Source organism: Rhinolophus ferrumequinum, chromosome 21, assembly GCF_004115265.2.
Source record: "Rhinolophus ferrumequinum isolate MPI-CBG mRhiFer1 chromosome 21, mRhiFer1_v1.p, whole genome shotgun sequence".
Lineage (NCBI taxonomy): Eukaryota > Metazoa > Chordata > Mammalia > Chiroptera > Rhinolophidae > Rhinolophus > Rhinolophus ferrumequinum.
In genome coordinates this window covers 15,806,709-15,825,263 of record NC_046304.1, presented here as the reverse complement: position 1 = coordinate 15,825,263, position 18,555 = coordinate 15,806,709, and the positions used below count along the sequence as shown (strand labels likewise).

General features: G+C 40.9%; 1 protein-coding gene across 4 annotated transcripts in view; it reads right to left on the bottom strand.

Moving 5' to 3' along the window:
• SMG6 (SMG6 nonsense mediated mRNA decay factor) overlaps positions 1 to 18,555 on the bottom strand; it is a 186,969-nt gene that overhangs the window by 168,223 nt on the left and 191 nt on the right. Inside the window, exons 1-8 of one of the 4 annotated variants that reach the window (XM_033090207.1) lie at positions 18,348 to 18,480; positions 14,801 to 16,535; positions 13,799 to 13,991; positions 13,222 to 13,332; positions 9,943 to 10,049; positions 9,608 to 9,686; positions 4,773 to 4,883; positions 4,181 to 4,393 (exon numbers count right to left, since the gene is read on the bottom strand). In XM_033090207.1, coding sequence (XP_032946098.1) covers positions 4,181 to 4,393; positions 4,773 to 4,883; positions 9,608 to 9,686; positions 9,943 to 10,049; positions 13,222 to 13,332; positions 13,799 to 13,991; positions 14,801 to 16,530 — 2,544 coding nt within the window. In that variant the 5' untranslated portion in view covers positions 16,531 to 16,535; positions 18,348 to 18,480. Of the gene's footprint in view, positions 1 to 4,180; positions 4,394 to 4,772; positions 4,884 to 9,607; positions 9,687 to 9,942; positions 10,050 to 13,221; positions 13,333 to 13,798; positions 13,992 to 14,800; positions 16,536 to 17,750; positions 17,881 to 17,905; positions 18,325 to 18,347; positions 18,481 to 18,555 lie in introns of those variants that run through there. The other 3 variants (XM_033090205.1, XM_033090206.1, XM_033090204.1) reach the window with 3 other exon arrangements.

Here is an 18,555-nt window from a genome sequence, read left to right as displayed (position 1 = left end):
TTTCATGTGTCTGTAGGCATGTATGCATAAATACACACTTATAAATGCTTACAAAAAGGTCCGCAAGGACCTCCACAAATAGTTAATAGTGGTGTCTCTGAAGGCAAGAATACAAGCAACTCTCACTCTAAACTTTAAGTACATTTTTGTTTGATTTAGATATAATGAATTGGGGTTACTTTTGCAATTTAAAAAATTCCATTTAAAAAAACAAAAAATCTTTCCAATACTAGAAAGACTAGAAAGTGATTACACAATTATGCGAACCCCCTGCTTAAACTCTTCAACACTTGAATGCAAACTTCTCAGTATTTATGAGGCTCTGGCCCCGTCCTATCTTCTCCAGCCTCATCCCTCACTGTTCCTCTTCTCATTTATATATTCAACTAAGATTTATTTAGAATCTTCTATATGCAGGCACTGGGGGTAAAGCAGTGAACAACTAGATAGGAATCCTACCCTCACAGAGCTGTGACTCTAGCAAGGAGAAATCTTAACTAACTACAACAGAAGTGCACCTAAAATTACTTAATAAGAAATGTGGTATTACAGAGGGAAAATAGCCAGGCTCAGGGATCAGGAAAAGTTTCCCGGGAAGAGGCAAGTGAGATTTAGGCTGAAAATTTAAGGATAAGAATGGGACTGGATAAAGAGAGAAGAGTACTGCAAGCAGAGAGAATGTGCAACAGCCAAAGGGCCAGAAAAGAGCCTGGGCCCTTCAAGGAAGAAGCCTGTACAGCCAGAGAACAACAAAGAGGGGAAGAGAGATAAAAGGTCAGAAGTAGTAGGGACCAAATCATGTGGAGCTCCGAGACTATCTATGTTAAGGATTCTGGAACTGACTGTGAGAGCAAACAGAAACTACTAAAGACTTTAAAGCAGGGAAGTGACATGATCAGAAATGTGTAATTTGAAGCTCATCGGGGTTACTGTCTAAAAAGAAAGGCCTAATGAGGACCAGAAATAAATGTGGAAAGGCCCCATGGCACTTCTTTCAACAGTCCGTGGATTACTGAATGATGATGGCACGGACTAGGATGGTGGCAGTGGAAACAGAAAGGAAAATGGAGTCAAATGATGTTTAGGAGGCAGATTCAACAGCTCTTGGTATTGACTGGATGTGGGGGTACAGGGAAGGAAGGGGTAAAGGATGACTCTAGGCTCTAGCAAGAGCACTTCTCACATCCTAGCCTCCAGCAATACGAACTAGTTTCCTAAGCCTTACGCCTCTTTCAAGCTTTCATGCCTCGGAATGGAAATGCCCTTACGTCATCCTTCAGCTGCAAAACGCCTCCTCATCCCAGCCTTCCCTAACCATGCCTGGATTAGGTGCTTGAATTGCGTGCTCCCGCAGCCTCTCATGTTTACCTTTATCACAGCACGTGGCACACTGCGTTATAATCATACTATTTATGTTTCTGCCTTCCCCATATGACTGAGTGCTCCCTGAGGTTAAAGATCATTTTTTTGTTGTTTTTATCTCTGTCTCCCCAACGCCTAATCACGTAAACATATGTGAATAAATCCCCACTCTCATCAACTGTATGTTCCAAGGAACAGAGAAAGCAAGCTGAGTTCTTATTAAAAAAAAAATATGTGTGTGTGTGTATATATATATATACACATAAATACACACACACACACATATACATATATATATATATATACACACAGATATATATACACACACATACATATATATGTGTATGGGAAGCTGACTTGGGCCTGAGAAAGCAGGTAAAAAAGGCAGTGTGGTTTCCTGACTGGATAAACAAACAGCTATGAAACTGCAAACTTCTTCCTCAAGTGCTGGTAGTCTAGAGCTAAACCCCAAACTCACAGATGTAAATTTAAAAGAAATGAAGGGAAGGAACTACCTAAGGATTATGTATAGGCTGAAAATATATAAACAGCTTCACAAATAGTTTAGGAAAAAAATCACCACATTTTACTTTACATACACACATCTGTAATTATTTGAAATTTTTACTAAAAATATATTCCTAAATTCTTTGTATAATTAAAAATAAAATAATTAATAAAATTATAATTGACCCAATGATAGTTCACATCCTAAAAATGCCTTCTCTGAGTTGGAAATAAGATTAAACACACAAACTTAAAAACACACTACTTAAAAAATAAATAGGGGCAGCCGGATGGCTCAGTTGGTTAGAGCGCGAGCTCTCAACAACAAGGTTGCTGGTTCAATTCCCTCCATGGGATGGTGGGCTGTGCCACCTGGAACTAAGGACTGAAAACGGCAACTGGACTTGGACCTGAACTGTGCCCTCCACAACTAGATTGAAGGACAACGACTTGGAGCTGATGGGCCCTGGAGAAACACACTGTTCCCCAATATTCCCCAATTAAAAAAAAAAAAGAACTTAAATAAATAAATAAACATCTCATGGAAGAAAGAGATCTGTAAAAGATTAGTTAGAACCTTTATGAGGGATACTCCCCAACTGAAAGGCCAACGCCAAAGAAAGCAATAAAATGCTTCCTCATACTGTCATTATTGCTTTCATTTTAAAGATTGTTAGATAGTGGGGCTAATCCAATAGAACAATTTATCTCTTTTTCAGATAGGTTTCCAGCCACTGTAATACTCAAACTAGAAGAGGGCAGCAGTGAAGGATTCTACTACAGCAGCAACTCCTCAGAAGCACCTTAACATGCTGGGGCCCCATGCACACCACAGCACACAGAAAGTTGACAGTTTCATTTATAAGCAATAACTACTTCATAAGTCATTCAGAAAACAGCTAAAGACTAAGGATGCAGGAAGATAAATGGAAATTTTAAATTAAACTACATAGGACAAGTCCTCCTATTCCACCACTGACTCATTCTTAGCAGAAAATCATGCCTCCAATTTCAAAGAGAAAATAGAAAACATCAAAAAGGCCCTCCCTCATCATCCTTCTACAATACTCACAAACTTATCTGCATCCCCAAGTACCTATTCCTCCTTTCTCTCAAGCATTAGAAAACAGGGATCATGCACCCTCGTTCAGGCTAATCACTTCACTTGTGTTCTGGATCCTATTCCATTCCCATCCTCTGCAAGGACCTTTCCCTGCCATCTATCGCCTTTCTTTCTTAGCTCTTCACCTGTTTATCATTCTGTGTTTTCTCCTTGAATAACTGAATTAACTCTCGTGACTTCATTATCATCTGTAAGAGGATGTCTTCAAATACGTATCTTCATCTCTGATCCAGACCACTTTCCTCAGCTTACGATATATTAGCCTCTAAAACTCTCCACTTCAATGTCCTATAGAATTTCTAACATGTCCAAAACTAAACTCATCACCTTTCTCCTAAACCAACTTCATTAAAACCAACCAACTTTATTCCTTATCTCAGGCAATGGACCATCATCCACCCAGTTTCTAAGCCAGTAACCCAGATGCTACTTTTGACTCTTGTCTTCTCCCTCAGCTCCCCATGTCCAATCAAATCCTTTGGATTCTACCTCCTTAAAACACCTTGTATCTGTTCACTTCTCCTCATCTCCAAAGCCACTTCCTGATTCAGGTCCTTTTTACATCTTGGATTACTGTAGCACCCTCCTACTCTTCTTATTTCTAGTCTTACTCTTCTCCAAATTTTTCACAAGCATCCAGAATTACATTTCTAAAATACATATCTGACATGTTATTTCACTCTTTAAAGCATTCAGTAGCTCCCTCCTGCCTTCAGCATAAAGATCAAATGATTTATTGCATGACCCCTCAAGATCTGGTGCTAGCTTGTCCCGCCACTCACTCCACTATAAATTTTACTCTCAAGGCACAATGAAGCAGCATTTGCAGCCCTCCCAGTACTATGTTCTCTCTCCCAAGCTTCACCAAATCCCACACAGAATCTTAAAGCACCATATTGGTAACTCCAAACCCAAAGCAGCACTATTTTACAAAGTAAATCTTCATTCAGAAACTACTTTTACTAAATTCTACAGTGCCACATAGTGGTGAGAGAGGGAAGCGCATAATGAAGATGAAGAAGTGTAGGTGGAGGGGATGGACCAGAAGAATATCCAGGAGCCTGAGTGATTTCCCTTCCCTGTCATTATTGGGAAACGATTATGCAGCGCCTCATGTACCAAAGCACTGTACACGTACCCACAGGTACTTTGCTAGTCTTGCTCGTTACAGCACCCTCAGGAACTTACATCACTGGGGCTCAGGCTGCCCAGCCCATTCTCCTGCTCAGAATCCTTCCCAGATTCAGTGCCCTGAGAAGACCGGGGATGAGATGGATGAATCCAGATCTCCAGGCGAGTAGTGTCATCTCCAACATGCCGGAAAGTAGACTTCTTTCCTTTCCGCCATTGGTCAGGGCTCAGTTCCAATTCTTCATGTTGCTTTTTTTCCATCTGTTCTGCCTGTACAACATACAAACATAAAAGCTCAGACTCTCCTGGGATTCAGTTAATAAAGAGAAGCGCTCACCTCAACTGAGTTTGTTGCCCAAGGACCGTAAAAAGTAAAGACTTGCCCACAGTTACATGGTAGCAGAGTGTCATCTGCTTTGTCTGGTAAAAGTTATTAATTCTGTAAACTAGATGCTGTGGAACATATACGTACACTCAAGGGCCCCTGAGAGCTCTCCCACACTGTTCTACACAGGGACTGAATGACTACCCTCAGCAAGCCTGATGGGACCCCCTAAGGACATTATTAATCGTTCCCTTAAGGACACAGAAGCACTAAGAGAAACACATTCTTCTGGGAAGGAATGATTCCGCCTGCATTCCCACTCACCTTTCGTTTGGTCTCTTCAAATAAGCTCATGAGACTCTCCTTGGCAGTCAGGATAGGGTTGCTGGCAGCTAAACTGCGCATATAATAATACACAGCATCAAGCTTCCTCCTCTGTGGAAAGAGGCCAGACACACACTGTCAACCAATTCTCTTCCTGACTCCAGGCTAGGTCAGCTGACCCAAGAAACCCTACTATCTCTCCCAACCAGTGCCCCAAGCTGTGAGGAATCCGTAAGAAAACCAGAATGCTACCCATTGAGGAAACCATGGCAATTACATCAGAGATCTCTTCTTGCAAAGTACTATACCTTACAGAGATACTCTAAGAGCCAAGTACTCACAAGAGGGAAAAAGAATACAGAGCCTCATAAAATATAAAAGCCAATTATGTTTTGTTTTTAGAGAAAGAAAATGTTCAACTTACCTACTAATTACTATTTTTAAAAATTATAAATAACAATGTCAACATCATCGATTAATCATAATTAAGTATGAGGCAAGTGATAAGCCCTTCATAGATAATATCTCTAAACCTAAGGATACCACCCATAGTTATTATTAGTCCCATTTTAAAGATGAAGAAATGGGAGCGCTCCTCAGAAAAACTGAAAATAGAATTACCACATGATCCAGAAATCCCACTTATGGGTATATACCCAAAAGAACTGAAAGCAGGACCTTGAAGAAGTATTTGTACAATCATGCTCACAGCAGCATAATGGCCTAAAGATGGACGTGTCCATTGAGAGATAAATGGATATACAAAATGTGATATATACATACAATTGAATATTATTTGGCCTTAAGAAGGAGGATATTCTAATACAAGCTGTAACATGAATGAACCTTGAGATATAATTTTAAGTGAAAAAATAAGCCAGTCACAAAAAGGCAAATACTGTATGATTCCACTTATATTAGGTATGTAGAGTAGGCATATTCATGGAGACAGAAAGTAGAAGGGTGGTTGTCAGTGGCTGGGAGAAGGGGAGAATGGAGAGTTGTTTCATGGGTACAGATTTTCAGTTTTGTAAGATGAGGAAAGTTCTGGAGACTGGTGACAATATGAGTATACTTAACACTACTGAAAAATGGGTAAGATGGTAAATTTCATTTTATGTGTATTTTACAATCAAAACAATTTTTTTTAAGAATTTAATTTAAAAAAGGGCAAAGGACTTGAATAGACATTTTTCCAAATGGCTAATAAGCATATGAAAAGATGCTCAACATCATTCGTCATTAGGGAAATACAAATCAAAACCACCTCACACTCACTAGATTTGTAGGTACCAACAAACTGATTTTAAAGTTTATATAGAAAGGCAAAAGATCCAGAACAGCCTACACAACATTGAAGGAAAAGAACAAAGTTGGAAGACTAACACTATCTGACTTCAAGACTTACTGTAAAGCTACAGTAATTAAGAAAGTGTTGTACTGGCCTAAAAATAGACAAATAGATCAATGGAACAGAGCAGAGAGTCCAGAAATAAACCCACATAAATAGTCAGCTGATCTTTGACAAAGGAGCAAAGGCAATTCTATGGAGAAAGGATAACCTTTTCGACAATTGGTGTTGGAACAACTGGGCATACACATACAAAACCATGAATCTATACAAAGACCTTACACCTTCCATAAAAATTAACTCAAAATGGATCACAGACTTAATGTAAAATGCAAAATAATACAACTCCTAGAAGCTAATACAGGAGAAAACCTAGGTAAGCGTGGGTTTGGCGATGACTTCTTAAACTCACCAGCAAAAGCACGATCCATAAAAGAAAAAGTTGGTAAGTTAGATTTCATTGAAATTAAAACACTTCTGCTGTGTGAAAAACACTGCTAAGAAAATAAAAAGACAAGCCACTGAGAGAAAATATTTGCAAAACACATATCTGATAAAGAACTGGTATCCGAAATACATAAACTCTTAAAATTCAACAAAACAACCCAATTTAAAAACGAGCAAAAGATCTAAACAGACATCTCCCCAGAGAAGACACACAGATGGCAAATAAGCAAATGGAAAGATGTTCCATATCATATGTCATTAGGGAAATGCAATTAAAACGAGATACCAATACACACCTATTAGAATGACCAAAATCCAAAACGCTGACACCACCAAATGCTGGCAAGGATGGAGAGCAACAGGAGCTCTCATCTACTACTGGTGGGAATGCAGAATGGTACAGCCATTTTGGAAAACAGTTTGGCAGTTTCTTCCCAAACTACATACATATACTCTTACCATACGACCTAGCAATCACACTTCTTGGTATTTACCCAAATGAGTTGAAAACTTAATGTCCGCACAAACACCTGCACACAAATGTTCATAGCATTTTTATTTATAATTGCTAAACTTGGGAGCAATCAAGATGTCCTTTGATTAGGGGAATGGATAAACAAACTGTCGTACATCCATAAAATGGAATATTACTCAACAATAAAAAGAGCTATCAAGCCACAAAATCAACCCTAAATGTATACTGCTAAGTGAAAGAAGCCAATATGAAAAGGCCACATACTACATGGTTCCAATTATATGACATTCTGGAAAAGGCAAAACTATAGAGACAGTAAAAATAGCAGTGATTTCAAGAGGTTCAAGGGAGGGAGGAAGGATGAACAGAGAAGAGGGTAGCACACATGGTATTTTTCCGGGCAGTGAAATTATTCTTTATGATACTATAATGGTGCATACATGTCACTAAACATTTGTTCAAACCCACAGAATGTGCAACAATAAAAGTGAATCTTAATGTAAACTAGGGACTTTAGTTAATAATAATATATCAATAATGGCTCATTAATTATAACAAATGTACTACACCGATGCAAGATGTTAATAGAAAATTGAGGAAATTGAAGGAGTATATGGGAATTTTGTACTTTCGGCTTAATTTTTCTGTAAACCTAAAACAAACCAAAAAACTTAAAAAAAAAAAAATTGAAGAAAAAAAAAATGTCCCTAATGGGGGGGGAACCCCACAATGAGACATCACCTCACACTAAGTTGGTAATTAAAAAAAAGCAACATGTTGGAGCGACTGTGGAGAAATCAGAACCCTGGTACATGGCTGGTGGGAATGTAAAATGGTGCAGCCACTATCAATAATAGTTTGGTGGTTACAGAATTGCACACCTGAAATCTATGTAACTTTACTAACAATTGTCACCCCAATAAACTTTAATTAAAAAAAATAGTAATTGTTTGCTGGTTCCTCAAAAAGTTAAATATAGAATTACCATATGACTCAGCAATTCCACTTCTAGGTACAGACTGAAAAGAATTGAAAACATTCAAAAAATACTTGTACTTCACAAAAGCACTGTTTACAACAGCTAAAAGGTGGAAATAACTCAAGCATCCAACTGATGAATGAATAAATAAAATGGGTTGTATCTATATAGTGAAATATTATTCACCCATAAAAATGAAATATTGGTATGTGCTATAAAATGGACAAACCTCAAAAACTTTATGCTAAATGAAAGAAGCCAGATACAAAAGGTCACATCTTGTATGATTCCATTTATATGAAACATCCAGAATAGGTTAAGTCCAGAGACAGAAAGCAGACTAGTGGTTGCCAGAGGCTGGGCGTCAGAGGAATAGAGAGTAATGGATACATGGGTTTCCTTTTAGGATGATGAAAATGTCTTGGAAGTAGACAGAGTTGTTGGTTGCACAATACTGTTAATGTACTAAAGGCCAATGGATTCTACAAATAATTAATGGTTATTTTTATATTATGTGAATTTTACTGCAATTTTTTAAAGCCGTTGAGGGAAAAAAAATACATTTTCTAATTGACAAGAAATATAACATTCAATAATTATAAAGAAGAAAAACTAGAAAAGGAGACAAGAAATGAGAAAGAAGGAAAAATAGACGATGGATAAGGAGAAAGGGGAGAGAAAAATATAGCTACAAAGACGGGTGAAAAAAATCACAAAGAGAATAGGACAAAGGTAAAAAGCAAAGAGAGAGTCTATATTCTGAAGGAAGTGTATCAATAAACCACATTTCTTAATCAACAATTTCAACCCATAATTAAATATTACGTATTTATTTGAATCTTTTGTGGAATAAAGGGGAATAAAATATTCACTTAAACACTGCTTATTTGGGCATTTTATAGCATTAAGAAAACTCTCCTGCTAATGAGCATGTTTAGCTGCTTCTTCACTTGAACCTTTCGTACCTACCACTGGCCCTCACCATTCCCCCTCCAATCCAGCTTCCTCACTAGGAGCTGTCAGTTCCCAAGGCTCTCTGTTACAGCCACATTTAGAGGAGTTTGGTAAGATCCAGAGAGATACGATTTGGCATTTACCGTGTTCCTGCCTAGACTCCTTCGGTGAAAAGCTAAGAGGAATAAGGGGGTGATCTGGAAGGAGAAAGGAAACAAGGATCTGAGCACTTAGGGCTAGTTAGGACTTTAAGGGGGAGAGGTCAAGGAAGCCTCACTTTCTTCTTAGAAACAAGTAACTTAGTTCAATGAGATAGCAAAGGGAAGCAAGACAAGATTCAGAGCAGAAGCCTTGGTCAAACAGAGTGGTGTTGGCTGGAGCATGAGCATTCCCCTAGGAACTTACGTGCAGTCAAAATGGAGGAAGTACAGATTCAACTGAAGTGAGGGATCACTGACAATTTACCTCAAAAAGTAACAGTAACAAAGGAGTGTAAGGATGGGAGACAGAAGGGGATATACCCCGGGTTACAGTATTCGGATGAAATCTAGCTCCAGGAGCTGATGCTATCAAAATCCGTATTTCTAAGATACCACCTGCAAAATTCTCCCGTCCTTAGGATTTCTTACCGTATACACTGCCAGCAAAGCCAACTGGTTATAGGGGCGCCCATTCTTGGGAGCAATGTGCTGGGCCTTCAGGTACCAACTGGAATAGAAACATAGTAAGAAAAAAAAAGGGCTAGTACCATATCAACTCTTTCTCAATTCATCACCTGACAGTCCTTAGTACTTAAGACGTAAGCTGGAGTGTTACATGTAACCCAGGAGTGCTAAAGTATGACTACAAAGACCAACATGGACACCTGTAGGAAACCCATATGGGAGACAGCTCAGGTTGTCCATTGCTCTTAATAGGACTTAGCTTAAACCCACACAAGGAAGAGAACAAAAGGCAAAAGTACCTGCGAGCTTTCCCATAGTTTGCTGTGTCATTGGCTTGCTCCCGATACCTAGCGATATCTCCTTGACAAATCATACACCGCTGGGCACTGATCAAGGCGTATTTTACCTTCAGGAAAAACAATCAGTTAATAGCACACCCAAGAAACGCTACCTTCAACCCCAAAGGACAGGGATGGGGTCGAAATGACAAAGCAGATTTACTCAACAAAGTAAAAAGTTTTCAATCTAACCTTGACTAGCCAACGCCAACAATGATGAAAAAGAGTTGTTGAGAAAGTGTGGCAGAGAAAGAAGGGAGAGGGATGTCATTCTTATTTCGAATCCCAGGCAAATGGAAGATACCATTCTGAAATTAAGAGTCAGGAGACCCAATGCTCGATATAATAGTTGTGTGATCTCAAGTAGGTCTTTGGGACTCTTTGTGACTCGGTTTCTTCATCTAAATGTGAAATTACCTATTCCATTGGGTAAATGGAGGGAATAAGTATAAAAATACAGTGGTACCTCGGTTTTCGAATGTGTCCAATGACAAACATTTTGGTTTACGAACGCCATAAATTTTATGGATCTATGGTATCATTAGATAGTAAAATTCACACTAAATTTGCAGTTTCAGGGGTTGATTTTAAAGGTCTGGACCGGATTAATGCATTTTGCATTACTTTCTATGGGGAAACCATGCCTCGGTTTTTGAACATTTCAGAACTTGAACGGTCTTCCGGAACGGATTACGTTCAAAAACCAAGGTACCACTGTACTTTACAAGCTATAAAGTGACACATAAATATTAAGATAATTGTTTACTCTGTTCTTTTCTTGCCACCATAGTCTTTCTTTCCTCAAACTGTTAATATCATTGCACTGTGTTACTGCATTATATCCCCTTTGCAAAACAATAGTAATTCCCTAAAACAGTAAGTTATCCTTTACCCAACACTTAGAATGTGCCAGAACTGTGTAGTACATACATGTGTGTGTGTATGCGTTTTCTCAATGATGGGCCTGGCATCTGTCACTCAGCGAGAAAACAACAGAGTAAACCCTTAGCAATCCTAACACATGTGCCCAACCTAAAAACCTCCCATAAGGAACATCACTTCATAACATATTCCATTCCGCCCCACACACAAGAAATTACCATGTCACTGAATAAAGAACAAGGCTTCGAGGAGAAGTTCATAATGACCCCCAAGAAGGCTCACTTACTAGCTAAATAACTAGCTCCTGCACGTCAGCCTCCTAAGACATAAACTCAAATGTGCACCTCAGGAAAGTTATATATCACTACGTCATACACCTGCAGAATCCTGACAATTCTACACATTCTCTCTATGAATGAACACCAAGAACCCTTGGTATTTAACTGATAAAGCATCAAGAAAACTAGTTATATTTCCATACTACAGCCACTTTGTTATCTCAATGAAAGGAAGGAGGCTTCCTGCTCTCTGCTGAATGAAGTCCTAGATGACCTGGACTTTGCTCACCTCCTCAGCACCACTTCCCTCCTCACTCTCTGTCTGTCAGACGTGGCTTTTCTTGGTTCCCCTAACACACCATGATCTTTTCTATGGGACGACCTTCACATATACTCCTCCCTCTCCCTAGAATGTTGTAGTTCTCGCATCTTCAAAGACACCTTCACCTGGCTAACGTCTCAGGTCTTCAGCCTCAGCTTAACTGTGACTTCTTCAGTCCTCCATGACCCTCTAGGTCTCTATACAGTATATACCCCAACAACATCCTTTGCAGGAGTCATTTCATCTGCAATTACTAATCCAACATCTACACTCACTCCTAATCAAACTTGAAACTCCAAGAGCTGGGATCATGGCATTCTTGTTCAAACTGAATTGTACGTGCCTAGAACGGCACCTGGCACATAGAATAAACACTTGATTAGTAATAGAACTTGTGCACAGCAATTCATCAGAAGGAGAAGAAAGGCAAGAGGAAGACTCTGCTCCATAGATCACACTCCTTTCTCCAACGAATTTCTAACCTCTTCCTGGCCCTTTCCTTTCAATATACTAATAAACTCAAGTCTCTCCCAGCTTAAGAACAAAGAAACTTCTCTTGACACTATGTTTTCTTTTAACTACCACCTCCCCTCCTTGCCTTCATAGCCAGGATTCTTTAAAGAACAGTCTGTATTACTCTCTCATTATATCTACTGCCCCACTTCTCATTTACTACAATCTGGCTTCCATCCTCTCCAATTAAAAAACTTGTGATAAGGTCATCCAATCCAGTAGACACTTTTTCAGTAATCTTAGCATTTGATGCTTCTATAGCACTTGACAATTTTACCCATCACCACCTTGAACTTTGATCCCCCCCATTCTCTGTCCAGCCTTCCCAGTATACCAACTTCTACTTCAATTATCACCTGAATCTGTATCACCAGCCCAGCTCTTTCTTCTGAGTTCTAGACAGACCGATTATCCATCTGTTCATTTTCAAGCTCCTCTACCTACGTAATCATGACCAAAACTGAACTAACCTCTTCCTTCCTAGCCACTCTCTTAGGCCATAAACTGGGAGATGATCTAAACTCCTCATGCCTCCAATCTCATCATTCACACCAAATCAGCCAGCAATTTAATTCTATTTCCTTTGTAACTTTCCAACATCCCTTCTCTTTTCTACCTCCATTACCTCTACCTTACTCAGGCCCACACCCTGACTCCCCTACCTCCACTGTTACCCAAACTCACCGTTTGCCAGAGTGGCTGGTTATAAGACCAAATCTATGATATCCCTTTGTTGGATATCAGTCAGTGGCTCCTCACTGCTTTCAGAATAAAATCCGAACTCTTCAGCATGACATACAAGAGTTTTTGATCTATCCCTCCCTACTTCATTAGCTTTACCTCCTATACAGCCCATCTCCACATTACAGATGTCAGCATATCGAGCTTCTTGCATCTTTCCAATAAGACCTGGTTCTCTCTCACTGTGCCCTGCACTGAAACTGCCCCTTCGGCTCCTAGTCATGTTTCAAAACTCAATTTGATAGTCTCTGAGAAGACTTCCTTGACCCCATCAATCTAAATCAGATCCACTTTCCTCTATCCCTTCAATACTCTGTATACACCATAATCGTAGCACTTATGACATTACATTATAATTATTGGTTTGATGGGTCTGTTCCCCCACTGGACTGTACCTTTCATTCTTGTATTCTCAACACCCTGCACAGTGCCCAGCACATAACCAACACTAGATAGATGCTTACTAAAAGGATGAATCAATTCAAGATAAAGAAACTGGCTTACTGTTTTGCGTAATGGCTTGCTGCGAATGGCAAGACCGTCCATGTAGTCCTCCAGTTTGAACTTGTAAGTAACCTGCAGCTTCTGAAGCAAACTATCAAAGAAGTCACTACCCTATAAAGAGAAAAAAATTAAGATACAGCTCTATCAGTCTGTTCTGATCCAATCTACCCACCAGAAACTGGGGCAAGTGATCCTTTCACAGTTCTGCTAATGCTCAGCCATCTGATGTAAAGGGAGGCATATATAGTATTTGGTGGCCACCAACTAACAAGAGAAATTCATCACATAAGCCTCTCCATGGTTTTAAAGAGAAGAACACACGCACATTCTTCTCCCCACCTTCTGCTACCCCTACCCATGGCTAAGACATTCAGAAAGCTTTCAGGCTCAGAACTAACTCCAATTTTAAGTTACGGTCTCAAGGAAGCAACAAGGCTAGGCTAGACCTAAATCCAAGAAAGAGCATAGTTTTTGTCAACGTTCTGTTATAAAACATAGTATCTCAGGTAATAAAAAACCCATCACAACTACAGGATGCTGAAGTCTTTATCTTGAGGGCAAAAACATAATGGTTTACCTCATCCAAGAGTTCCAAAAGTCTGTTCCGAATCTGTTCTGGGTTCTCAACATTCGGATCCTTGAGAAGCTGCCTGAACTTCTCAATCACCTGATAGAAAGCATTCTTCCACAGGATCTGATCCACATTCTGATTATCAGAGAACTCAATATCTAACAGAATACAGCGTTCATACAGCTGCAGCAGTTCAGCTCTGCAATAAAATACATGCAACTTCTAGTTCCAAATACACCACATGAAAGGCTAAACTCACGATTTGAGCTACCTGCAAATGAAACATCTTCCTGGTGGAAATCCAAAATGCTACCAGATATACCGTGTTTCCCCGAAAATAAGACCTAGCTGGACAGTCAGCTCTAATGCGTCTTTTGGAGCAAAAATTAATATAAGACCCGATCTCATTTTACTATAAGACCCGGTCTTATATAAAACAGTGTCTTATATAATATTTTACTATAATATAAGACCGGGTCTTATGTTAATTAATATAAGACCGGGTCTTATATTAATTTTTGCTCCAAAAGATGCGTTAGAGCTGATCGTCCGGCTAGGTCTTATTTTCGGGGAAACACGGTAGTACTCATTCTAGTTTCCATTCTGCACAGCAGAATGTCATTCTGAAGACAGTTATTTCGAGGAAAGTAGTTTTTCCTCCATATGCCTTCACCTAAATTTAACAGCTGAAATAAGATCTTCACCACAAGTTATATGTTGTTCATTTCTTGGCATTCTGGAAAGTCTTTCCTTTTCCATTTCCAGATTCCATGTTCTCTTAAAGACTTTTTTTTTCTTAAAGAAGTGGGAAGCGTCATCATTTCTAAGACTAGAAACAAAATTTTCTGTTTTGCTTTTTCCAACTGCCCCTCTCACACAAAATCAATGTGAAAGGCAGGTTAACACCCAGTGGCTTACCTAAAAGGATTCTACCTTCCTCAGCCATAGGAGTCTATACACCTCCAGTTTATCCCCATTTCCCTCTAGCCTGCATGGAACACACCATACCTGAGCTGAGCCATCTTCTCCAGGCCCTCAGGACTGATGCGGTCCCTGGAGAGCAGGTTGCTGAGCTGCAGTTCCTGGTTGTCAGCCACCCGGAGAAGCCTATGTAATTCCTGTTGCTGCATGTTCCTCATGTGCTGCTCCATCTCCTCAGGACTCATGGTGCTGGCAGGGAGAGGGCTACAAACGTACTGTCCTGATGGAGTCGGGTAGCCTGGGTAGTAAGGCCCTGGGTACACACCATTCGTAGGGCCCACTGGGTACTGCAGAGGACTGTAGCCTGTATAAGGATACTGGGAAGCAGGGCCTGGTGTCCGGGGGTAGTAATAGGGGTTGTCAGAGTTTTGAAATTTATAGTAAGATGCTTGGGCCTGGCGTGAGTCACCCCAAGACGTAGGGCTGATTTCATCATCAGTGTCCAAGAAATGTAGCTGGGGAGTCTGGCTCTTTAGAGCAGGTTTCTGATCAGGATTGTTGGGGTCCCACAATCGTCGAGTGGTGCCTCCTCGGCCCCAACTCCGAGAGCCCTTATTTCCAGATCCAAATAAAAGCCGAGGTCCCAAAGGTGTAGACTCTGGAGAACTGGCTGAATTGACAGAGAGGGTAGTATGGGCAGGCAGAATCAGAATGCCACGACCACGACCCCGAAGTTCTTGTTTCAGGTTTTTGGATTCCTGCTTCTCAGAGCCTTTACCCCGACTGCTCAAGCCTTTGTCAGGCTTTATCCTATCCACATCCTCCCTGGCTAATCTCACCATGGGGGAATCTTTGTTCATGGTTTCTGCATCAAAAGTGACACGAAGAGTGCCTCGATTTTCTTTACCATTGTTTTTCTGCTCTCCCTCTCCACGGCCAGACCAGCTTCCTTCTACATGTTTCTTCCTTTCTGAGCTCCTCCTGGGCCCATCAGGCTCATCAACTCTGTCCTCATCTAAGGAATCAGTTGAGGACATAGATACTTGCTTCTTCAGTCGTGGCCTCTCCTTGGTCCTATCTTGTCGGCGGCGGCGACATCCATTATCAGTCAGGCCAGCCCCCTCAGCACTGTTGTTGCTACCAGCTGAGCTGGTACTGCAAGTGCGGTAGCGGTTTCTTCGTTTGTCTGAGCGGGAATAGCGCTTTGCAGAACCTGGCTTCCCCTGTGCCAGGTCTTCGTTCACTTTCTTCATCCCCTCCCCCTTTTCAATCCTCTTTCCTTTTTCTCCCTTTGCAGCCCTTACTCTGTCACCGTTTAGGCTCTTTTCTGCCTCATTTTTGTCTGGTTTATTCACAACCTCCTCTTTCATATGTCCCCTACACTCATTTTCCTCTACTCTCAGTTGTTCTACCTGGTTGAGGATTTCTTCCTCATCTACCCGGCATTCTTTGGTAATAGTCTGCAAACGCCTTCCAGGTTGATAGATCTGCATGTCAGGTTTCTTTGTTCTCTTGATAATTCTTAGACTTCGATCCTCTTGCCCAACATTCCTAGGGAAGGACTCCTGTGCCTGAATATTTTCTGGGTCTATAGAACCATTTTGCTGTTGGTTGTCCAGTTCCTTGCAGATATCTTTAATGGGCTGTGTACCATTTCCAACAGCAGAAGAATCTCTGTCATTAACAATTTCATCCTTAAATTCGTCACTCCCAGAGGGTTCCTTAATTTTAGGTTTGTTCCTTAGTCGAGAAAGACCAGGCTTATAGATTTCCAGATCTGGGCGTCTGTTATCTTTGCGCTGCCTGGGCTCCTTCATGTTTTCTGTGATGTTGGAGAGAGTAGAAGAAAAGAATAAAGGTGGAGGGAAGGGGAAAAAATGTCATTTTGGTAATGTAGTAGAAAAGTCAAGAAAGAATTACATATTGAAATGCTATTATTGATGGACAAGGAAGGAAATTTCTGCACAAGCAGAAATTCTACTAAGTTTACAATATTTGTTCAGGTACTGGCATGGCTAAGAACTTAATTGTTGGAGCTGTCTGGGATAGGGAAACAGGAAAACAAAATCACGTGTTATACAAGTCATATTTGGATCTCCAAAACCCTAAACTACCCTTATCGCTGTCAGAATAAAAGATTTCTAACCATTTTAGCATTAGACTGTTCTCTACCATAGAGCCATTGGATCCACTTAGTTTTTTCTTCTTCTAGGGTGGCTAAGTCCTTTTATCATACAAAGAAAGGTATGCATAAGAAAGGTATGCATAATAATGCATGGCTCGGGACATCTCTGGAGAAAGAAAATTACAATTCTAGTCCCTGAACTTGGCCAGGACAATCCTCTTCTTCAGCATACCGATTACCCAGTCATGTACCTCCTATTGAAACAAACAGGAAGCAGTTTCTTCCACATTCTTCAATTTCACTCATGCTCACTAACTCTCTAACAGCAAGCCAGCAGTCATTCCAAGGAAATACTGCTCAGACTATCATCATTAGAATACTGAGGCTAACTGCTACTATGATGATGGAATATGAGAAGGAAAAAGTTCCATAAGGGAGCTTTCCCTAGAAGATGATGGAAGTATTGTGACATGCTGTCAAAATACCAAGGCCGGGGGCACTGAAGAATAGGAGCACAGGACTTCAGAAACCACCCTCCAGGCTCCACGAGCTTACTGAATGACAGCTAAGCAAGTATCTATTTTTTGTTCCTGTTACCTTTACCTATTAATCGGAGAAACTACTACAAAGAGCCACGAAAGATTTCAGTGGAAAAGTGACAGGAATTAGTGAGATTACAGAGTACACAAAACAGAATGCTACATAAAATCCTAATGTTGTTCTAGAAACACCACTGTAAACAAACCCATAATAGGGATCATATACTCCATTTACACTCATGGGTGTAACAAAACAGAAAACAAAAACAAAACCCTGAAGTTTAACATACTGCTTCAGTATTATCAGAAGATTAAAAGACTGCTTCAGTAAGTATGAATAAAGGCAAAGCAGTTTAACTCCAGAATAGCTCACCCTCAGCAGCCTTTGAAATTAGATGAAGTGGAGGAAGAAGGAGAGCTACTACTTTCCAGAGCAGAGAGAGAAAACAACCTAAATAATCCAATTCAGTAGATCAATGAAAACCAATTTCACAGACTTTGGCCACAGGTCTGCAGAAGCATAGCTACCTTTCTACACAACTCCACTGCCTAACAAAGAAGAGGTGAGACACTAGAATCTTCCTTGGAGCTTTCCTGGTGTGGCTGGAGGCTTTAACTTGCCAGTTGAGCATCCTCTCTGATTAAAAACTGCTCCCACACATGCCAAGGCCAAACCAGAGGGAGAAGCAACTCTCTGAGGTCCTGGATCCCTCCAGTGGCGCAGCCTTCAGAAGCCTGCCTTGGGAAAAAAAGTTCAGCAAGGAAGTCCCAAGCTGTTAAACCTTCCTCAATTTCCTAGGTCCTTCTCTCCAACGCTAAAGAGATGACGGAGCAGGCCTGCGGATGATTCCTCTGGGGACGATACACCCAGGCCTCCACCAGACCCCAGAGCCCATTCCTTTTCGCGTCTCCTGACGGCTGGGAATCCACCAGCTGGTCTGAGAGGAATGGGGCAATGGGGAACAGTCACCTTCGCGGGAAGAAAAGGGGCGGAGGCAGGGATTCGGGTTGGGATCTCCCGAAGGGGGCCAGGCTGGCTGAGCGGGACCCCACACAGGCCCTGGGGCTGGTAAGGCGGCGAAGGGACCGCCCTCAGCCCCCGCCCCCACTGCTGAGGGAAGGGGCGGGGGCTCCGAAGCGCCGCGGACCAAGCGGGGAGGAGGGAAAGGAGAGGGAGG